Below are 24,297 nucleotides of genomic sequence, written 5' to 3'. Positions count from 1 at the left end.
GATCCCACACTCAAGCTGGCAACCTCACAGCTTCGAACCCGGGTCCTCACTGTCCCAGGCCGACGCTCTATCCACTCCACCACTGTCTGGTCAGGCTGCTTTTAGATTTTAAATACTCCTTTTGCTTTGTATCCCTTGACTAATTTCTTTTCCAAAATAACCCTTTTATACTAATTAGAGTTTATTAAGACAGAGCTGAATAATTGTCTACATTCATTTTCATCAATCACTGCTGTAACAAATTTCAGACGTTCCAATTGGTATAAAGAATTCTTATACAGTCACTCTAATTCTTTTTTAAAAAATACTTATTTTATTCATTTTAGAGGAGGGGGGGCAGGAAGCATCAACTCGTAGTTGCTTCTTGTATGTGCCTTGACCAGGCAAGCCTGGGATTTCAAACGGGTGACCTCAGTGTTCCAGGTCAATCTTTATCCACTGTGCCACCACAGGTCAGGCAAAGTCACTCTAATTCTTGACTCCTTTTAAAAATATAATTTCAAAATTCACTAAAAACTGGAAATCCATTGTTTCTTTCATACTCAATTTTGTTTGACAAAAATTCTTTACTTGTTTTGTCAATCTGGTCTCGAGAGAATAGATTGACTCCAGGAATAAAATAATTATCAAGATGTTCTGTCTCGAGGCACCGAAGAAAGTGTCTCACACACCTATCAAAGCAGAGCCCCAGGTCTTCGACTTGCCACTCATTGTCATGTGGGTAATCGGTGCACGTATGAAGGAAGGCAGTTTTCACATGATAAGAACAGAATTTAGCCATTTTCTTTTGGTCTTCAAACTTTTTTTTCAATTGTTCTAAAAGATATTTCATTAGTTTTAAACAATCTTTCCTGTTGAATAAAAAAGAAAATCCATTTATTTTTACTTATTTACAACTGGCTCTGTTACACAAAAAGCTTTAGGCATCTTGCAAGAAGATACAAAAAAAACAATACAGATATTATAATACATAGAAAGACACAAAAGAATAAAGACCTAGAACTATAGTCCTTCTAAAACCTGATTATTTTTTCAAATAGATGCTTTGAAGTTTCAAAAACATATTTTTTTCTCCTCTTATCCCCATTTCTTGCTTAAACATTATATTCTATCAGGACTAATTCAATACCTGAAACTGGCAGGTATTTGTATTGTTCATTCAATGACTTGGCAGGCTACAAATACTTACATTATAATGTAAGTTGTTTTGTACATTAAACACTCATTATAATGTAAAGTTGTTTTGTACATTAAACACTCATTATAATGTAAGTTTTGTACATTAAACACTCAGTTGTTTAGTCGTTGACAAAATTCAATGTTTTTAAAAGTATTTAGCCTTATTAGCGATATATTTCTCTTAATGTTGATTTCAAGGCTTGTACATGCAGCCTTAAATAACCTCCTAGGCCTGCATGTTGGACACTTTTTTTTTTTTTTGTATTTTTCTGAAGTTAGAAGCAGGGAGGCAGTCAGACTTCCGCATGCGCCCGACCGGGATCCACCCGGCATGCCCACCAGGGGGCGATGCTCTGCCCATCTGGGACATTGCTTTGCTACATAGCCAGAGCCATCTTCAGCGCCCGGGCCAACTTTACTCCAATGGAGCCTTGGCTGCAGGAGGGGAAGAGAGAGACAGAGAGGAAGGAGAAGGGGAGGGGTGGAGAAGCAGCTGGGTGCTTCTCCTGTGTGCCCTGGCAAGGAATCGAACCTGGAAGTTCCACATGCCGGGCCGACGCTCTACCACTGAGCCAACCAGCCAGAGCCATTCTTTTTTTTTTTTTTAATGTTTATTTTATTGATTTTAGAAAGAGAGGAAGGGAGAGAAAGAGACAGGAACATCAATCTGTTCCTGTATGTGACCTGACTGGGGATCAAACTGACAATCTCTGTGCTTCAGAATGATGCTCTAACCAACTGAGCTATCTGGTCAGGACATATTGTACATTCTTGTTTTGACATTTTAACTTTTGTGATCCTTACACTGGACAACTTTATAAACTCAAATGAACAATTATTTTTCAATCTCACTTCTTTATGGTGTGTATGCTACCAAGAAAAATAATTACCCATCTCTTAGTATTGTTTCATATTTAGCCAGTCAGTCCCTGGCCTTCAACGCAGCCAAACCATCTCAAAGTTCAAGGATCAGTATCCAAAACAGTGGTCCTCTGGCACCCTCCCCTTCTGTGACATTACATTAACACTCATCACCTTGACGTAACCAGAACACTAAGACACAACTGTCATAGCTAATCATGACTACTGTTTACACCTCTTATTCGGTCCTTTCTTTTTTTTTTTTTTAAGTGAAAGGAGGGGAGATCAGTGAGACAGACTGTCACATGAGCCCCGACCAGGAATCACTCAGTAACTCGTCTGGGGCCAATGCGCAACCAAATCAACCGAGCTGTCCTCGGCAACTGGGGCTGAGGCTCAAACCAATCAAGCCACTAGCTGCAGGAAGGGAAGGGGGAGAGAAGGAGGAGAGAGAGGAGGAGAAAAGCAGATGTTCGCTTCTCATGTGTGCCCTGACTGGGAATCAAACCCAGGACATCCATATGCTGGGCTGATGCTCTATCCACTGAGCCAGCCCACCAGGGCTATTCTGTCCTATTTTAAACATCCATCTAATCCAAGTCAGGATGATGGTTCCTGGCTTTGCCTTCTAACACCACTCTCTCCTTGCTCCCTTCAATCTGGCTTTCCTTGTTCCATGCTCACCCTCTAGATCAGTGGTCCCCAACCCCCGGGCCGTGGGCCATTTGGTACCGGTCCGCAGAGAAAGAATAAATAACTTACATTATTTCTGTTTTATTTATATTTAAGTCTGAATGATGTTTTATTTTTAAAAAAATGACCAGATTACCTCTGTTACATTCATCTAAGACTCACTCTTGACACTTGTCTCGTAAGTTCGACAATTATTGATATATTTAAAAATACCACAGTTTTTACGCTGGTCGCATAATTTTATTTTGTGCATTTATCCGTCCCACCCTAAAGGCCGGTCCATGAAAATATTTTCTGACATTAAACCAGTCCATGGCCCAAAAAAGGTTGGGGACCCCTGCTCTAGATAATACTTTGGGTCAGCCCAGCCATGTACTGCCCCAGGACTCAACCGAGCAGTGATCATTCTTAGGTCTGAGCTATGTAGTCAATAAAAATAAACATTCCATAAATAATCCTCCATTTAACAAATAAGGAAGTACCTGCAACATTTCACTCCATCAGCTTCACAGCATGTTTTAGATTGTCCATGATTTTTCAAAATCTCCTTTTCAACGTGAGAGAAGGAGAGCCGCCATGTTTCTTCTTAATTTCCAAAAGGAAAACAGAAAAGCACTTTACCAAAAGCATCCACATATAAACAACACAATCTGTAAGTGATTTTCATTAATATATTCTGAAAAACTTCTAGGGGGAGATAAATCAAAGAAAGTGAATAGATAAACACTATAATTACATATGGAAAGAACTCATTTGAGGCAAACAATGGACCAAAAAAAGGGGGGGGTGCTTAGAATACCATATTCTTCATGTATAAGACGCAACCTTTTCTGAAAAATTTGGGGTCTAAAAGCTGGGTGCGTCTTATACAGTGGTTGTAGGGTTTTTTACTTGCATTTCCCGCTTTTTCACATGGATGAGGAGCTGTATGAATTTTATGATGAATAAAATCTTTGTTCAATAACTTTATGTAATACATTTTTTTCAAATTTTGGGCCCCAAAATTAAGGTGCGTCTTATATATACATGGGATCATCTTATACATGGGGAAATATGATAATTAGCCAATTAAGATGTATAATCTTCTATATATTGCTAAATTCAGTTTGCTAGTACTTGGTTTCAATGATTTTAATCAATTGATTCAAAAGTTTTTATATCATCCTTACAAAGTTTTGGTATTCACATAAAATAAAGTAGGGAACATTTCTGTCCCTTGGGAGAGTTTATATAAGTATAACCTCTTTCCTTCTCCCCAAGTTTTACCATGGCTAGCTCTTTTAAGCTCTGACTGTTCTATTATCTAGTTGGTTTTCTATCAGGAATGCAAAATTGGTTTATAATTTAAAAATCAATCAATACAATCTGTTACATTAACAGCACTGAGGAGAAAAACATAAGACCATCTCAACCAATGCAGAATATGCAGGTAATAAAATTTAACATTCATTCATCACTTAAAAAAAAAAAAACAACCTCCCAGCAATTAAATCAGGATGGAAATGTGATCCAATGGAAGACCATTTAAAAAAGAACACAGCGGCCCTAGCTGCTTTTACAAAAGATGCTTTTGTGAAATTTGACAAGATACTAATCTTTTTTTTTCGAGAGAGGGACAGACAGAAAGGGAGATGAGAAGCATAAATTCTTCGGTGAAGTGCCTTAGTTGTTCATTGATTGCTTTCTCATATGTGCCATGATCAGGGGGCTTCAGCCGAGTCAGTGACCTTTGGGCTCAAGCCAGCGACCATGGGATCATATCTATGATCCCACGCTCAAGCCAGCAACCTCTCACTGAAGCTGGTGAGCCTGCACTCAAGCTGGTAACCTTGGGGTTTCGAACCTGGGTCCTCTGCATCCCAGGCTGATGCTCTATCGACTGCACCATCGCCTGGTCAGGCAAGATATTAAAAATTTTATGAGAATACAAAGGGTTTAAGAATATTTAAGACACTCATGAAGGACAAAGTGGTAGTACTTATCCAGATATCAAGACTTACAAAGATACATTATATATGATAATATAGTATAGAGCAAGGGAAGAAAAAGATTTTTTTTTATTTTTCTATTTATTTATTTATTAATTATTATTTTTTATTTCTCTGAAGCTGGAAACGGGGAGAGACAGTCAGACAGACTCCCGCATGCGCCTGACCGGGATCCACCCGGCATGCCCACCAGGGGCGACAGCTCTGCCCACCAGGGGGCGTCGCTCTGCCGCGACCAGAGCCACTCTAGCGCCTGGGGCAGAGGCCAAGGAGCCATCCCAGCGCCCCGGCCATCTTTGCTCCAATGGAGCCTCGGCTGCGGGAGGGGAAGAGAGAGACAGAGAGGAAGGAGGGGGGGTGGAGAAGCAAATGGGTGCTTCTCCTATGTGCCCTGGCCGGGAATCGAACCCGGGTCCCCCGCACGCCAGGCCAACGCTCTACTGCTGAGCCAACCGGCCAGGGCTGGGAAGAAAAAGATTTTAATGGAACAGAATAAGGCACGTTGTGATGACTATAGAACATATGAACAATGAATACATGGAAAAGGCACTGAGCGAAGTGTGTTCATTGCTACTGTAAAAATCTACTTACGGCCTGACCAGGCCACTGGTGGTGCAGTGGATAGAGCATCGGACTGGGATGCGGAAGACCCAGGTCCAAGACCCCAAGGTCGCCAGCTTAAGCGCGGGCTCATCTGGTTTGAGCAAAGGTCACTGGCTCGAGCAAGGGGTTACTCAGTCTGCCCTTATGTAAGGCCCGCGGTCAAGGCACATATAAGAAAGCAATCAATGAATGAACTAAGGTGTTGCAACGAAAAACTGATGATTGATGCTTCTTGTCTCTCTCTGTTCCTGTTTGTCCCTATCTATCCCTCTCTCTGACTCTTTCTCTGTTAAAAAAAAAAAAAAATCTACTTACAACACCCATTTATGCATTCTGGAAAAGGCAAAACTATAGGGATGGTAAACAAATCAGTGGATGCCAGAAGTTGGAATGGGAAGAGTTGAATAGTGAATCACAGGGGACTTTTTAGGGCAGTAAAACTATTATGTAAGGGTAGATACATGATACAATGCATTTGTCAAAACCAGTAGACCTTTATAACACAGAGAATGAGCCTTATATATGTAAGTGTTTAAAAAGCACATTTAGGAGGTCAAGGAATCCCAGGAATAACGCAGACTGTAAAAGGGCCTCGAAAAGATGTTGACCTAAATTACTCTGGGTACAGGGTTTGTAAAACTGAAGGCACAAACAAAAGAAAAAACTGTACATAAGCACTGTACTCTAGTTGTTCATTTTTCCCATGGAGAAGTGGCGTTACAGTTTTGAAACAACTACACATGTATGCTAGAACCGAACAAATAAGGAACTAGGTGGCAGACGTGGGAGTCAGGTTTTTCACTTAGAATGAGAGGCTACAGAAAGCAAGGAAAGGCTGATCCACGTGGTGATGGATTAGAAGAGGCAGGGTATGAACTCCTGTGTAACTTAATAGAGACGGCAGGTGGTTACATATAAACAGATCTGTAGATGTGTGTCTACACGGGGGTTAGTACACATACATGTATTTTTACTTGTTCCTCCAGCTCAGAGGGTTGACACCAAGTAACAGAGCACAGATACACAAAACACCCGGACTGTGGTTTCTATTGTAGTACATTCTCCAATGAAAGGGCTGTGTGAAGAAATGGCTGATTCTAGGACTGATACAGGAAATATGTTGGATGAGCCTGGAGTATCTTGTAGAGCAGGGGTCCCCAAACTTTTTACACAGGGGGCCAGTTCACTGTCCCTCAGACCGTTGGAGGGCCGGACTGTAAAAAAAACTATGAACAAATCCCTATGCACACTGCACATATCTTATTTTAAAGTAAAAAAACAAAACGGAAACAAATACAATATTTAAAATAAAGAACAAGTAAATTTAAATCAACAAACTGACCAGTATTTCAATGGGAACTATGCTCCTCTCACTGACCACCAACGAAAGAGGTGCCCCTTCCGGAAGTGCGGTGGGGGCCGGATAAATGGCCTCAGGGGGCCGCATGCAGCCCGCGGGCCGTAGTTTGGGGACCCCTGTTGTAGAGCTTGAAAGTGAGTTAATGCTGAAAACAAAACAAAAAACCCAAAACCCACACAGTTATGGGCGGGCATGTCCAAAGGACACGGGGAACCGACTGAGGGAGCTCCGAAATGCCGGGCTGGAACCGAAGCAGTGAAATGAAGTGGCACTGGACGACGGCCCAGAGAATGAAACAGTTCTCCACGACTCCATGAGGTAGAAATAAGTAAATTAATAAACAAACGGGGAAAAGAGAAATCTATGCAGAAAAATCCAAAAAGTTTACATAAATACTCTGCTCTTATAGATACATGGCAGGTATCCTTAATATGGTGTGATGAAAACGACACAGGCCCTGGCCAGCTGGCTCAGTGGTAGAGCGTCGGCCTGGCATGTGGGAGTCCTGGGTTCAATTCCCAGCCAGGGCACACAGGAGAAGCGCCCATCTGCTTCTCCCCCCCTCCCCCCCTCCTTCCTCTCTGTCTCTCTCTTCCCCTCCCGCAGCCAAGGCTCCATTGGAGCAAAGTTGGCCCGGGTGCTGAGGATGGCTCCATGGCCTCCGCCTCAGGCGCCAGAATGGCTCCGGTTGCAACGCCCCAGATGGGCAGAGCATCGCCCCCTGGTGGGCTTCCCTGGTGGATCCCAGTCTGGCACTTGCAGGAGTCTGTCTCTCTGCCTCCCCACTTCTCACTTCAGAAAAATACAAAACAAATAAACAAAAACCCGGCACGTTATCCCTCTGGCCTTCCTCTCCAAAACCCAGAACTCGTCTCATGATAAGAAAGACATCAGGCACAAGCCATGTGAGGGACATTCTACAAAATACCTGACTACTATTCCTCAAAATGGTGAAGGTCATCAAAAACAAAGAAAGGCTGAGAAACTGTTCATAGTCAAGAGGAGCCTAAGGAGACACAATAACGAAATGTAATGTGGTGTCCTAGATGGAATCCTGGAACAGAAAACAGACAGAGGTAAAAACTAAGGAAGTGTGAATAAAGTACTTTTCAGAGGCTTGGTGACTAGCCCAGGATCTCACAGCCAGGAAGAGAAGCCGCCTCAGGATCCAGATACAGAGCAGTCCAATTCCAAGGCCAGGATGCCTTTCTTTAATAAAAATAAATAAATAAAAAATATAACACCCAAATGTGGCTAGCAGACATCACTATTATTATTTTAGTGGGGGGGGGGGGAGACAGGAAGAGAGAGTTAGATGAGAAGCATCATCTCATAGTTGCATCACTTTAGTTGTTCACTGATGTCTTCTCATACCTGCCCTGACTGGGGCGGGGAGCTCAAGCCGAGCCAGTAACCCCTTGCTCAAGTCAGTGACCTTGGGCTCATGTCAGTGACCATGGTATCATGTTGATGATTCTGTGCTCAAGCTGGCGACCCTGGATGAGCCAGCACTCAAGTTAGCAACCTAGGGGTTTCGAACCTGGGACCTCAGCATCCCAGGTCAGTGAGATGCTACTATGCCACACTGGTCAGGCAGGCCTAGTAGACATTTTAAAGCTATTTGATACAACTACTACAACAATGCCTTTTCCAATTCCATCTCTCACCAAACTCCCATCTTGTCGCCCATTTAGCCTAATGACTATTGAAATGCCACAGCAGTACTTGATCTTTTACTGCACTTGTATATAACATTAACAACTCTTATATATGTCTTTAAATTAACCTTCACATTCAAGATACCTATAAAACTATTTCCTTCCTTTGCAGGCTTGGGTACCAGGTAATATGGCTTTTGTCTTAGACCCCTCCTAACTTTTCTTCCAAGCCAGTTATGGATGGGCAGGCCTTCCTGGGTGTTAGGTGGCCAGCTGCTTTTTACTTCCAAAGCCAAGATTAAGTCCACAGATATTTCTTTAGGTTGTCTAATAAGAAGAGTTACAGCAGGACATCCTTTCTTCTTCCTCTCCACAATGATGTCTGTACCTGTTTAAACACATAAAAGGGAAAACAGAGTCTATCAATCTGATTTTCTTGAACATATAGGAAAAATAATATAATTGGAGATCTATAGAGTGTTAAGGTGCAAATAGTTTGAAAACAGAAACTGATGCCACAAGGGAAAGTGTTTTACTTATTTAACCAATAGTCACACCTATCATGGAAGGGAGGCACCGTCAAGAATCTGCCTGGCACATTTGATGAGGAGTCCCTGCAGACTTTGGGGTTTGGGAGTGTTTTCATTCGACTTTCATGTAAACTGATGAATGGCAGTGTGGAGGGACGCCTGGAAAAGCGGCCAGATGAGCAGCGGGGAGGAGCAGGGTGATGAAGAACACAGAGGACAACATGAGGGAGAAAAGACAAAGGAGTGGAGCACAGCAACAGCCCAACACAAGAGTGTGTGTCTGTGGCAGCACACAGGCAGTGAGCCTCAACACAGGAAACAATCCGTGCTCATGGCATGTTATTGTGTTATTCACAACAGCTAATATATGGGAACAACCTAAGAGTCCATTGTGGGGTGAATGGATAAAGAAATTGTATATGCAGGCAGACCTCAGAGATACTGTGAGTTCAGTTCCAGACCACTGTAATGAAGTGAAGACTGCAATAAAGCAAGCAAGTCACATGAACTTTTTGGTTTCCCAGTGCACATAAAAGCTATGTTTAGACTATAATGTAGTCTGTTAAATGTGCACTAGCATTATGTCTACAAAAAACATACATACCTTGATTTTAAAACACTTGCTGGCTTCCTGACCTGGTGGTGGTGCAGTGGGTAGAGTGTCAGCCTGGGAGGCTGAGGACTCAGGTTCAAAACCCCAAGGTCAGGGGCTCGAGCGCAGGCTCACTAGATTGAGCGTGGGGTTGCTGGCTTAAGCATGGGATCACAGACAAAGGATCACTGGCTTGAGCCCAAAGGTTGCTAGCTTGAAGCCCAAGGTCACTGGATTGAGCAAGGGGTCACTTGCTTGGCTAGAGCTCCCTGATCAAGGCACATATGAGAAAGCAATCAGTGAACAACTAAAGTGCCTCAACGACAAACTGACATTTCTCATCTTGTTCCCTTCCTGTCTCTCTCTAAAAAAAACCAAAGCCTGACTAGGTGGTGGCGCAGTGAATAAAGCGTTGGACTGGGATGCCCAGGACCCAGGTTCGAGACCCCGAGGTCGCCAGCTTGAGCGTGGGCTCTTCTGGTTTGAGCAAAAGCTCACCAGCTTGGACCCAAGGTTGCTGGCTCGAGCAAGGGGTCACTCAGTCTGCTGAAGGCCTGCAGTCAAGGCACATATGAGAAAGCAATCAATGAACAACTAAGGTGTCGCATTGCGCAACGAAAAACTAATGATTGATGCTTCTCATCTCTTCATTCCTATCTGTCTGTCCCTATCTATCCCTCTCTCTGACTCTCTCTCTGTTACTGTAAAAAACAAACAACAAAAAAAAACACAAAGAACTTTATTGAGCATGTTGGAAAAACAGCATCAACAGGTTTGCTCAATGCAAGGCTGCCACAAACTGTCAATATGTAAAACAAACAAACAAGCCCTGGCCGGTTGGCTCAGCGGTAGAGCGTCGGCCTAGCGTGCGGAGGACCCGGGTTCGATTCCCGGCCAGGGCACACAGGAGAAGTGCCCATTTGCTTCTCCACCCCTCCGCCGCGCCTTCCTCTCTGTCTCTCTCTTCCCCTCCTGCAGCCAAGGCTCCATTGGAGCAAAGATGGCCCGGGCGCTGGGGATGGCTCTGTGGCCTCTGCCTCAGGCGCTAGAGTGGCTCTGGTCGCAATATGGCGACGCCCAGGATGGGCAGAGCATCGCCCCCCTGGTGGGCAGAGCATCGCCCCCTGGTGGGCGTGCCGGGTGGATCCCGGTCGGGCGCATGCGGGAGTCTGTCTGACTGTCTCTCCCTGTTTCCAGCTTCGGAAAAATGAAAAACAAAACAAAACAAAACAAACAAACAAACAAACAAAAAAACATTATCTGTGAAATGAAATAAACTGAAGCACAGTAAAGTGAGGTATGCTTATATATATAATGCGATATTCAGTATTATTTTTTAACCAAGTGAGAGACAGGGAGGTGGAGAGACAGGCTCCTGCACGTGTCCTGGCTGGGATTCACCCGGCAATCCCCATCTGGAGCTGCTGCTCCATTGCTGGCAATTGAGCTATTTTAGTGCCTGAGGCAAGGCCATGAAGCCATCCTTAGCGCCTGGGGCCAAGTTACTCACTTGAAACATGGCTGCGGGAGAGGAAGAGAGAGAGAGAGAGAGGATATTGATTAAATTAATGGATAAATTAATCTATACTCTCTGCCTAAGGGATCTCATCCATTCCCAATACCACTTGTATGTTAACATGAAGCCTAAATGTATACTTTGAATTTCAAATCCATATCCAACTACATTCTTGAAATAATTCACCTTATTTTTTTATTTTTTATTTTTCCAAAGTTAGAGCGGGGAGACAGTCAGACGGACTCCCGCATGTGCCTGACCAGGATCCACCTGGCATGCCCACCATCTGGGGCATTGCTCTGTTGTGGCTGGAGCCATTCTAGTGCTTGAGGTGGAGGCCATGGAGCTGCCCTCAGCGCCCGGGCCATCTTTGCTCCAATGGAGCCTTGGCTGCAGGAGGGGAAGAGAGAGAGGGAGGAAGGAGAGGGGGAAGGGTGGAGAAGCAGATGGGATTTTCTCCTGTGTGCCCTGACTGGAAATCAAACCCAGGACTGGGCTGATGCTCTACCGCTGAGCAAACTGGCCAGGGCCACATTCACTTTAATATATTCAAAACCAAACTCTTCATTTACTTTCCAAAATGTGTTCCTCCTCTGTCCTTCCAATCTTAGTAGAAGGCACTATCAATCTACACAGGCACTCAATCCAGAAACCTGGGAGCCTTCTCCAGTTCAATCCTCTCTCGCCCCTACACTCAATCCAGAGGCACTGCTACGGCGTGCTTGTGTCTGAGTCTCTCCATCCCAGCACCACACCCTACTCCCATTTTTCATTTGAACCATTACATTTTCCTTCCTAATCTCCCTTTTTCTCTTATATGATATTTTCTCCAAAGGAGCCAGAGTCAACTTATAAAAGTACAAAGCCAGCCTGGCCTGTGGTGGCGCAGTGGATAAAGCACTGACCTGGAAATGCTGAGGTTGCCAGTTCAAAACCCTGGGCTTGCCTGGTCAAGGCATATATGGGAGTTGATGCTTCCTGCTCCTTCCCCAGTCTCTCTCTCTCTCCCCCCCCCCCCAAAATGAATAAATAAAATTTTTAAAAAAATATAAGTACAAAGCCATCATTATTTTGTCATTATAATTGGGCTTCTCAAGGCACACAGAATAAAATCCTAACTCCTTTCTAGGATCTACAGGTCCCTGAAGATCCGGTCACTGGCTACCTCTTCAACTTCATTTCAGGTCACTGCCCTGGGCATGGCCCTCCTTTGTCCCTTGAGCTCCCAGCCCTTTTCTGCCCCCAGGCCTTGCTCCACCCCCCCCCCCCCCCCACTGCTACCACCTTCCCCCAGTCCCTTCCAAGAGCACACACTGCAATTTGTGTTTACAAGCTTCAAGGGGAGGTCCCACAATTTTATTCAACCACATATGCCCAGTGGCATAAGCAGCAGTTCAGTGACTGCTCCATGGAGACCAAAATAGAGCCAATCAACATTTTGAAAGAATACCAAGAAAATGTAGTAAAATAAAATCAAGAGCAAAGAGTTGTTTCTATGAGGCAGTAGTCAACAGTGTGCTCCAGGGAGGTCAAGAAAGACCAGGAGAGGCGTGTACGCTGGCGATTACTAGCTACCGTTAGAACTTTAAGAATCAAAAGTCAAAAATCTTACCTTCAATGCTTTTAATTTCTTCCTTAATGATGTCCCTAAACCTGGACAGCATCTTAGAAGCTGATAGTATATCCTTTTCTAAAAACTGATCCAGAGGACTTCCTTTGGGATTTCTCTTGAACTTCACAAAGTAATGAGCACCACTGTTGCAATATTCTTCAAGCTGAATTCTGGGGACACCCAGTTTGAACATAATATCAAATTCATTAGGAGCAGAAATCTAAGAAAAAATAAAACAGCAGGGAAATGTTTCCTTGTGAGAATTTTCCAAGCAACTGTAATTTTTTTTTTTTAATTTCCACTTAAAACCCTGTTTTTAAAAGCAAGACTCCTAACATGTATACCTTCTGGTAGTGGGACTAGTGGAACTGGTAGAGTATTGTAGGTTTAGTTTGTATTTAGATTCTGTACTTGTTCCTTTTTTTTTTTTTTTTTTTTTTTTTTTTTTTTTTTTACCATGAGTACCGTATTTCTCCATGTATAAGATACACCTTAATTTTGGGACCCCAAATTTGAAAGAAAATGTATTCCATCAAGTTATTGAACTCAAGTTTTGTTCATCGTAAAATTCACACAACCCCTCATCACTGTCAAAACTCCCATCCAAGAGCATCAGACTGGGATGCAGAGGACCCAGGTTCAAGACCCTGAGGCCACCAGCTTGAGCACGGGCTCATCTGGTTTGAGCAAAGCTCACCAGCTTGAACCCAAGGTTGCTGGCTCGAGCAAGGGGTTACTCAATCTGCTGAAGGCCCGCAGTCAAGGCACGTATGAGAAAGCAATCAATAAACAACTAAGGTGTTGCAACGAAAAACTGATGATTGATGCTTCTCATCTCTCTCCATTCCTGTCTGTCTGTCCCTATCTATCCCTCTCTCTGACTCTCTGTCTCTGTAAAAAAAAAAAAAAAACACAAAAAAACTCCCATCTATTAGCTTGTCCTCATCTGTGTCTGATGACGAATCACTGTCTTCATATATTGCCTCATCTATGGCATTTGAAATGCCACATTTCTTAAATGATTTGACAACAACCTCAATCTTGATATTATCCCCGGATCTTTTCACTCAGGTACAAACTTCTCCTATAGTTGGTTTCTTTACTCTTCCTGCTGGTGTCAAATTGTTCCCAGAAGACTTCATCCATTGGTTCCATTTGTCTCTCATGGCAGCTTTGAAGGGTTTGTTAATGCTGACATCACGTGGTTGGAGCTGGGATGTTAAGCCTCCATGTATTATGGCCAGTTTTGTTTTTTGCTCTGCAGCATTCTTCTTTGTGTTTTTTATCATGTGTGCCCTGAACTGATCAAGCACCACTAGGGCAGGTTTACATAAGAGCCCACCTGGTCTCCTTCTCCAAACCTTCTCAAACCAGATCTTCATCCCATCCTGATCCATCCAACCCTTGTCATGAACATGGCCAATCACTCCTCGAGGAATGTCTTCTTTTGGCATTGTTTTTTTTTTTTAATTTTTTATTAATTTTAATGGGGTGACATTGATGAATCAGGGTACATAGGTTCAGAGAAAACATCTCCAGGTTATTTTGACATTTGATTATGTTGCATACCCATCACCCAAAGTCCAATTGTCTTCTGTCACCTTCTATCTGGTTTTCTTTGTGCCCCTCCCCCCATCCCCTCACTTTCTCCCCTTACCCCCCCCTACCGTGTAACAACACACCAACATACCCTTGTCCATGTCCCTGAGTCTCATTTTTACTGGCATTGTTTTGCATTTGAAAATCAGCATAACAGGCAGCTTGGTTCTGTCGACACAACAGCTAGAACAACTATATAATGGCTCTTTTCATGTCCACTTGTCTTCACAGTTACAGTTTTCATCCCTTTCTTATCAACAGTTCTGTTACTTCAGACATCAAATTGAAGGGGACTTTGTCCATACTTGCCATCTGTCCCAACTCAAACTGATGTGTCTTCTGACACTGAATGACAGAACAATGAAATTCAAGGACCTTCTGCTCATAGCGTTCAGGCATCTTTGGGGCACGTCTGGTGCGTGTACACATGCTTAGTCCATTCCATTCCATGAACCTGAAGCCCCAGCTGTGTCCTTTGAATTCAGTAACTTCTTTTTCATCAGCGATTCTTCCTGCCTCGTGCTGAATGATCTTTGTGGACACAGGAATTCCAACTGCCCTTTGCTCTTCAATCCGAATCTTTAATTCCCTCTCCGTATCTTTAATTCCCTCTCTAAATCAGGCCACTTGGCTGACTTGCCTCTCACGGCCTTCTGCTGTGTTCAGTAGGGTTTCTTCTTCCCGTAGCCAGTCTCAGATGGATTTCTCAGTTGGAGGAGGACCAAACTTGTGTTCAGCAGCACAATTTCCATTCAATTTTGCAAACTGAATCACTTTTAACTTAAATTCAGCACTGTACGAAAATCTTTTCTGAGCCATTTCTGGGCAGAATATGGCAAAACATAACCTACCATAATATACTGGTAACAAGTGTGAAACAATGAGTGTAAAGACAACAAGCACAAAAAAGCGGGAAATGCAAGTAAAAAAAATCTACAACCACTGTAAAAGATGCACCCAGTTTTTGACCCTAAATTTTTCAAACAAGGGTGCATCTTATACATGAGGAAATACGGTGTGTATGATTTTTATAATTTAAAACAATTTTAAATGATACCATGTAAGCTTTTAAACCTGTCCCAGCCTGACCAGGTGGTGGCACAGTGGATAGTGCGTCAGACTGGGATGCAGAGGACCCGGGTTCAGAACTCCCTAGGTCTCCAGCTTGAGCGCGGGCTCATCTGGTTTGAGCAAGGCTCACCAGCTTGAGCCCAAGGTCTCTGACTTGAGCAAGGGGTCACTCGGTCTGCTGTAGCCTCACGGTCAAGGCACATTTGAGAAAGCAATCAATGAACAACTAAGGTACCACAACGAAGAATTGATGCTTCTCATCTCTCTCCCTTCCTGTCTCTCTGTCCCTATCTGTCCTCTCTGTCACAAAAAAATATATAAAATAAAATAAAACCTGTCCCAGTTTTATTCTGAGTTTAAAGCTTAATAAAATTAAAAACCTTTAAGGTACTATCTTTTACATCACAGGATACACACTACAGCCACCCTCTTGTCACAGTGGTCTCAAAAATGTGTGTATTCACCTAGTTGAGCAAGAGCCATCTTCTTATATCTACTGGTCACCCAAGTGAGTGTGAGCTCCAAGTCATGGACAATATTAGTGTCTTAGACCCACAGCATTTGTTAGAGCTTCGAAGAACCTTTTATGGTCTCACAATAATAATAACGAAAGCAATTATAACAAATACTTCTTTTTACTATACTAAAAATGTCAAAAGTTTTTTGTTAGTTACCACTAAGCTTCAAATACAGCTATGGGACAGCACTGTTCAACATGGTACATAGCAGTCATGTGCCTACAGATTACGTGAAATGTGGCTAGTCCAAATTGGTATGTTCTGTGATGTGTACTTAACTGTCCTCCCAAAAGTCATATAATTAAAGTCCCACCCCTAATATATCCGTATTTCAAGACAGAACTTTTAGGAGGTAATGAAGGTTAAATGAGGTTATGGGGGTGGGGTTCTAATCTAATAGGACTGGTGACTTTATAAGAAGAGAGAAAGACTGCTTCCTCTCTGTGTGCACACACCGAAGAACACAGTGAGGACAGAGGGAGAAGGTGGCCATCTGCAAGCCAGGAAGAGTCCTCATCAGCACCTAACCCTGTTGGCATGCTGGTCTGAGACTTCCAGCCTCCAGAACTGTGAGAAAATAAAGTTCTGTTGTTTAAGCCACCCGGTCTACAGTATTTTCTTGTGGCTGCCCGAGCTAAGACACACTGTAAAGGTGAAACATTTAAAGTGATGTTAGTGGGAATAAATTAAGAGCCTCTGAAAATCCATTCCAATAAAACAATAAGGAACATGGAAAACTGTCTAACTCAACTCTTTTAAAATTCTGTAAATTAACCAAAGAATTAAAACAATCCAAGGAGGATTTATTCAAGAAAAATGGCTGAAGGGTTCTGGTCAAGATGATAGAGTAGGTGGACAATCTACTCACCTCCTCCCACGACATCATCATTACGACTGAATTATAGAACAGTCATCTGAAGACTAGCTGAACAGAAGTCCTGTAACTAAGGATATAGAAGAAGAAGCCACATTGAGACTGGTAAGACGGTCAGAGACGGGAAACGTGCTGCTCCAACCCCCATGCAGCAATCGAGAATCTGTAAGGCTATCTCAGCTGCAGAGGCCCCCTGACAAGCGAGGGGTCTCAGCTCCACGCCAGGCCCCCAGCCCAGATCACCAGTGCCAGGAAGAGGAGCCCACATAGTATCTGGCTGTGAAAATCAATGGGGATTTGGTCCGTCCAGGTGAGACACAGGCTGCTGGAACCCCAGGCATCCCCTTAAAGAGCCGGCACACAGACTCACTTGCACACACTCACCCTGGGCTTTGGCAGGACAATAGCTCAGGGGGCACCAGAGACATACAGAAAGACACTGAGTGGTGTGGCTTCAAGTGAAGGCTGGAGAAATGGCTGCCACTGTCCCAGTGGTGAGCCTTCCCCTTCTATGGCCAAATCTGAATTTGCATTAGCCTGGTGAGCTTCACTAGCACCACCCTGATGACGCCGAGACTGTGCCCCACCACACAGGTCTGCAGGCCCCAAGCAGGTGGCGGCTGGCCTCACTGTCCCCTGAGACTGTTGCTGAGGCCTCGGGCTCAGCACAGACACCAAATCTGAATCTGCATTCACCTGGCGAACACCACTCGTCCCAGCCTGCTCACTTCCTGAGACCCTGCTTCACCCAACCTGTGTGCTGCCCCAGGCTCTTTCAGCTGCTGAGCTGGGGGGCCTGCGCCTTTTCCTGACCTGCCCAAGGCCAAGGACTGGTGGCAACCGGGCTGGGTTCACAGTGCGGCCTCTCCCACACGCACCCAAGCCCAGCACAGGCAGCTTCCGGCATTGGCCTGTACCGGAGCCCCTCCCAAGAGGACCCAGAACCCACACTCCCAGCGGCAGGCTTCAGATCACAACAGAGCACCACCGATTAGCTCCACCACATGGAAAGGATAGTCTCAGCAGGCACCAAACCCTACTGGGGTCACTCCCGCTGCTGCGTGGGGTTGGCCTCTGCACAGCACCGCCTACACGGTGGTCACCGCCAGTCCTCACAGCTAGTCAGCCTGAGCCAGTCCCGTCGCTGACATGCCAACAGCAATTAAGGCTCAACTAACAGGAAGGCACACAAAAGTCACACAGGGACACTCCTGGAGCACCTGGCTCAGGTAACCAGGAAGACTGCACCACTGGAACCCACAGAACACAGACTATAAGGCCATCCAGCCAAGACAGGAGATGCAGCAGACCCCCCCAATGCATAGAAACAAACCCGAGAGGCAGCCTAACGGAGACAAAGAAACGCGCCGAATGAAAGAACAGGAGAACTCTCCTGAAAAAGAACTAAATGAAATGAAGGCAAGCAGTCTAACAGGTACAGACTTCAAAACACTGGTTACTCAAGGGACTCTGTGAATACAACAAAGATATAGGAAGCATAAAAAAGACATAAAAAGGCCCTGGATAGTTGGCTCAGTGGATAGAGCATCAGCCTGGCATCCAGACATTCTGGGTTCGAATCCAGGTCAGGGCACACATGAGAAGCAACCATTGGCTTCTCTTCCCCTTCTTCTCCCCATTCTCTCTCTCCTCCTCTTGCAAAAGTGGCTCGACTGGTTTGAGCATCGTCCCCAGGCACTGAAGACAGTTTAGCAGATTCAAGCATCGCCCCAGATGGGAGTTCCTGGGTGGAGTCCAGTCAGGGTGCATGCAGGAGTCTATCTCCCCTTCTCTCACTTAAAAAAAAAAAAAGAAAAGGAATCACAAAAAAGAACCAGTCAGAAATGAAGAATGCAAAAACTGAAATGAAGAATATACTAGAAGGAATCAACATCAGATTAGATGAAGCACAGAACTGAATCAGCAATTTGGAAGACAATGTAGCAGAAAACACCCAATCAGGACAGCAAAAAGAAAAAGAAATTGAATTTTTTTTTTTCTTTTTAGTGAGGGGGGTGGGGAAAGACAGGAAGAGAGAGAAATGAGAAGCATCAATTTGTAGTTGTGTCACCTTGACTGCTTCTCATACGTGCCTTGATGGTGGTGGGGAGCTCCAGCTGAGTTAGCGACCCTTTGCTAAAGCCAACAACCTTGGGCTTCAAGCCAGCAACCTTTCGGCTCAAGCCAGTGCCCATGGGATCATGTAAAGAATCCTATGCTCAAGCTGGTGACCCTGCGCTCCAGCTGGTGATCCTGTACTCAAGCCAGCTGAGACCATGCTGAAGCCAGCAACCTCGGGGTTTTGAACCTGGGACCTCAGCATCCCAGGGCAATGTTCTATCCACTATGCCACCAGTGGTCAGGTAAAAACATTTTTATTGACTGACTGATTCTGGAGGGAGAAGACGGGAAGGCGGGAGGGAGGGAGAGGGGGAGGGAGAGAGTGAGAGAGAGAGAAAGGGAAAATATATCAATTTGTTGTTCCACTTACTTATGCACCCAGTGGTTGATCTTTTCATGTGCCCTGACTGGGGATCGAACCAGCAATCTTGGTATACTGGGGCCATACTCCAACTAACTGCACTATCGGCCAGGGAAAAAAATTCTTTTTAACGAGGGTAGTTTAAGGAACCTCTGGGGCAACATCAAGCATTTGTATCACAGAGGTACCAGAAGGAGAGAAAGAGCAACGGATTGAGAACCTATCTGAAGAAATAATGACTGAGAACTTTCCTAACCTCATAAAGGAAACAGACATACAAGTCCAGGAAGTACAGAGAGTCCCAAACAAGACGAACCCAAAGAGACCAATACCTAGTCACAGAATTAAAATGGCAAAGGTTAAACTGCCGCGGACCAGCGCAGCTCCAAATAACGGTGCGGAATTAAGGAAACACACTTTGTCAGTACAAAACCGATGGGGGACCGGGAGGACTCCTCAAACTGCCTGGCAGCATCTGAGTGCCTCACAGCCCCAGTTCGCTTTATTATATAGACCTATGCAAATCAAGGACCCTGATACAAAGTTGCACATCAAAGGCTAAGACAGGAACTCTCCCAAGGCAAAAACAGGATACATTAGTGAAACTTACAAACATCTGAAACAAACAAAGAGTCAGAGGAAGGGCATGTATATTGCTTCCTGCAACCCAAGGAAGGAAGTGGAGTGGGTGCAAATACTCAGCATCAAAGCCAAATAAGGAGACGGAGGGGGGAGAACTTAGCCCCCTGCCAAGCCTCAAATCTATAATGGCTTTTTGCCAGTAACGGTCCACAACATTAAACACAAAAAGAGAACCTTGAAAGCAGCAAAAGAAATGCAGTCAGTTACCTACAAGGGAACTCCCATAAGACTGTCAGTTGATTTCTTTCTTTTTTTTCTTAAGATTTTTATTTATTCATTTTTTAGAGAGGAGAGATGGAGAGAGAGAGAGAGAGAGAGAGAGAGAGAGAGAGAAGGGGGTGGAACAGGAAGTATCAACTCCCATATGTGCCTTGACCAGGCAAGCCCAGGGTTTCAAACCCTCAATCTCAGCATTCCAGGCCAAACCTTTATCCACTGTGCCACCTCAGGTCATGCTACAAGACTCATTTTAGATCAAAAGACACACAGACTAGCCCTGGCCTGTTAGCTCGGTTGGTTCAATATTTACAAATCAATTAATGTGATAAACCACAAACAAAATGAAGGATAAAAATCATATGATCATATCAATAGACGCTGAAAAGCAATTGACAAAGTCCAGCATCCATTACAATAAAAACTCTAAGCAAAATGAGAATAAAGGGAACATACCTCAAAATATGAAAGGCCCATACATAACAAACCACACCAAACATACTCAAACAGGAAAAGCTAAATGTGTTTTAAGATCAAGAGCAAGACAAGGCTGTCCACTTTCACCACTGCCACTGGTCAGGAAACAAACTCAGTCAAGAACCTGCTCCTATCAGCGGTAGAGCGTCGGCCTAGCGTGCGGAGGACCCGGGTTCGATTCCCGGCCAGGGCACACAGGAGAAGCGCCCATTTGCTTCTCCACCCCTCCACCGCGCTTTCCTCTCTGTCTCTCTCTTCCCCTCCCGCAGCCAAGGCTCCATTGGAGCAAAGATGGCCCGGGCGCTGGGGATGGCTCTGTGGCCTCTGCCTTAGGCGCTAGAGTGGCTCTGGTCGCAACATGGCAACGCCCAGGATGGGCAGAGCATCGCCCCCTGGTGGGCAGAGCTTCGCCCCATGGTGGGCGTGCCAGGTGGATCCCGGTCGGGCGCATGCGGGAGTCTGTCTGACTGTCTCTCCCTGTTTCCAGCTTCAGAAAAATGAAAAAAACAAACAAACAAACAAAAAAAGAACCTGCTCCTAAACCTTCAGTTTATACTGGAATGATGGCTTTAATGACAACCACCCGCAAACGAAGCTGTGGAATCCACACTTAAAAAGTTACATCTGATTTAGGAAGTATGCATTTTAGTATCTGTAAGACATTTTTTCTTAATTTTTTTAAACATCACTCACTATGAACTTCGCATAACATCTGTATAAGAAATTGGGGTAGCTCAGTTAGTTAGTGATCCCATACACCAAAGTTACAGGTTCAATCCCCAAGGTTGCAACTTCAATTCCAGGTTAGTGCACATACAAGAGTAAACCAATGAATGCACAGATAAGAGTAACAACAAATCGATGTTTCCTCTGTCTCCCTCTCTTTCTACAATCAGTAAGGAAGGAAGGAAAAAAGGAAGGGGAAGAATAAAAAAGGAGGTGTCCTGGCCAGGTGGCTCAGTGGATACAGCGTCTTCCTGGTGTGTTCCGTTCCATCCCCATCAGGGCACCTGAGAAGCAGCCAAAGCGTGCACAACTCAATGGAACTAAGTGAAGTAAAAAAATACAAGCTTCTCTCACTCCCTTCCTTCCTCTCTCTCTCATATCAATGGAAAAATTAAAAAACAAAAACGAATGAACTTGGGGAGAGAGTGGGTCTGCAGGGGCTAGAGAGAGAGACTGAAACTATTTTTCTTTTGGAGTAAAAATGTACTTAAAGGAAAATCTTTCTTTCTCTCTCTCTCCCTTGTTTTAGCTGAGAGGAGGGTAGATAGCGAGGCAGACTCCCGCATGTGCCACAACTAGAATCCACCAGGCAACCCCTCTGGGGCCCATGCTCAACTATGGAGATATTTTTAGCACCTGTGGCCCAAGTCCCCAACAGAGCCATCCTCAGTGCCTGGAGCCAAGCTGAAACCAAATGAGCCACTGGCTGTGGGAGGGAGAAAAGGACACAGAGGCGAGAGGGGAGAAAGGGAGCGAGGGAGAAGTAGATGGTCGCTTTCCTGTGTGCCCTGAATGGGAATCAAATCCAGGTTGTCCATATGCTGGACCAATGCTCTATCCACTGAGCCACCCACCAGGGCCAGAAGTTTCTTAAATACATTAATTTTGTGAATTTCTTCGCAGATTATTTCTCATCATCCAAGTCATAATCTAACCAAGAACCACCAAATATAGCACTGTTAGAGAAACACAATACAGGTCTGCTTGCGTGAATGAATCTATACTGCTTTCAATTCCCCCCAAAGCAGTGTCCTGACAGTGACTAGCAATCAATGTGGGTTAGAGCCTCTATGTTCTTTGGAAGTAGTGGTGAAAAAACGAACACGTTTGTCATTTTAATTAGAACTAAAGAACTAGAGTCTGAGTTTCTTCCTACAGAAAGTAAGGAACCATGAGACGTATCGGGGAGGTTGGGAGAGGGGTGACGGAGCGGTCCCCGCGCCCCCACACAGAAGGGCGGGCAATCGGCTGCTCACCTTCACCTGCTCCGAGTAGCTCCCCGTGCGAAGCAGCCCGACACCGCTGAACTCGGACTGGCAGCTCTGCATTCTCCGTAGCAGGTGTTCCACGACCTTGTTCACAGTGTCCGACGCCTCGGAGATTTCCTGGCGCTTTAGCCTCAACTTCTCCAGCACCGCCCTGGGCTTCCAGTAGCCGGGCGCCCCTTCGCTCCGGCCAAGACCAGGGGCCGGGACAGGCGGGTCGTGGCCGGGGACCTCCCGGGCGGAGCGCGCGCCCCCCTCGCGGAGAGATGCAGCCCTAGGAAGGGCCAGCTCCGGGGATACGGAGATCTCCAGCTCCAGGACGGTGCAGCCCCGGCGTACAGAAAGCTCCAGCCCCTCGACTAGACCTGCTTGCCCGTCCGCCTCGTCCTCGCCGCTCGGAGGCGCCTTCTGGGTGCGCGCACCCCGCGCGCGGCCCGGCGGCCTCTCCTGGGGGCCCGGGGCGCTCTTCTTCCGCTGGGGTCCCGCCGCCCTGGTGGAGCCGCACTTCTGCTCAGTGGTCCGAGCAGCTTCGGGGACGACCGGACAGTCGGTGGGCTCGGTCGGGGTCGGCTTGGTCCGGGTGGACTTGGTCCGGGTGGGCTCGGTCGGGGCGGGCTCGGTCGGGGCGGGCTCGGTCCGGGTGGACTTGGTCCGGGTGGGCTTGGTCCGGGTGGGCTCGGTCGGGGTGGACTTGGTCCGGGTGGGCTCGGTCGGGGTGGACTTGGTCCGGGTGGGCTCGGTCGGGGCGGGCTCGGTCGGGGCGGGCTCGGTCCGGGTGGACTTGGTCCGGGTGGACTTGGTCCGGGTGGGCTCGGTCGGGGCCGGCTCGGTCCGGGTGGACTTGGTCCGGGTGGGCTCGGTCGGGGCCGGCTCGGTCCGGGTGGACTTGGTCCGGGTGGGCTCGGTCGGCGCGGGCTTCGTCCCGGCTCTCTGCGCAGAAACCTTGGGGGTGGCGGCTCCGGCCTTGGGCGCTGTCCGCCTTGCCGCCTCGCTCCGAGAATCCATGGCGGTGGCTCCGCTATCCGACCGCTGACTCGGCTTCGGGAAAAGGCCGCTGGAAATGAAACTTAAAAGTTGAAAGTATGGCGGGAACGCAGCGACGCGGCAGGAGAGGACGCACCAACCCTGAACCCACGCTGGGACGTCACCGGGGGGCCACGCCCCCGCCGCGACAGGCGGGAGCCCACGGCCTCGAGTGAGGCTGATACACCCCGCCCCGGACCCCGGACCCCGGACCCCGGACCCCGGATCCCGCCGTGCCGAGGAAGCTCGCGGCTGGAGGACCGCTCACAACCTGACCCCGGAGAAACAGGCAACGCTCTCAGGAGTCCTGACGGGGAGACGCATTTGCTGTTATACCGCGTAAAAGAATTTTGAAAACTACTGGTTTTCTCGCCTGTTGAAGTTGACAAACTTTTTCAATGTAAGTTTTAAGTAAGGATGTTTTATTTTAAATTATGGGAAATAGAAAATGTTCACCTTTTATAAGACTGAAAGTGATTAAAATTGACTGAAACTGTAATCTTTACTTTTATTTGACTTTTGAGAAGCACACACAATCTTAAAGAAATTGTGTTAATTTCTCATTCGTGAGTTTCACCCAAGGGTTCTCAAAAACTCATCAAAAAATTATACATTTTAAATAATCCATGCTGCTTCCGCTGTTCACATTCCAGAGTATCTCAATACAGGATTTCAAAATCTATTTCTAAAACCAAGCTCTATATGAAAATACTTATGAAACAGGAACTCCAAAGGTTTAGAATGCCTTGATAGAATGCCTCTATAAACCATAGTAACCTTTTTATTTTTTTAAATGGAGAGAGAGAGAGACA

The 24,297-nt window shown here is 45.8% G+C and overlaps 1 protein-coding gene across 1 annotated transcript; it reads right to left on the bottom strand.

Moving 5' to 3' along the window:
* Positions 1–340: 340 nt before the first annotated feature.
* On the bottom strand, positions 341–23,580 carry CGAS (cyclic GMP-AMP synthase). The gene is made up of 5 exons (XM_066361362.1): positions 22,454–23,580; positions 12,593–12,812; positions 8,488–8,730; positions 3,216–3,318; positions 341–851 (listed from the first exon to the last, which is right to left on the bottom strand). Exons 1-5 carry the CDS (start codon positions 23,465–23,467, stop codon positions 500–502), a joined length of 1,932 nt encoding a protein of 643 aa, XP_066217459.1. The 5' UTR covers positions 23,468–23,580; the 3' UTR covers positions 341–499.
* Between the last annotated feature and the right edge of the window lie 717 nt (positions 23,581–24,297).

Source organism: Saccopteryx leptura, chromosome 1, assembly GCF_036850995.1.
Source record: "Saccopteryx leptura isolate mSacLep1 chromosome 1, mSacLep1_pri_phased_curated, whole genome shotgun sequence".
NCBI lineage: Eukaryota > Metazoa > Chordata > Mammalia > Chiroptera > Emballonuridae > Saccopteryx > Saccopteryx leptura.
The sequence above is the reverse complement of the archived record's forward strand: the minus strand, read 5'-3'. Positions and strand labels throughout refer to the sequence as shown.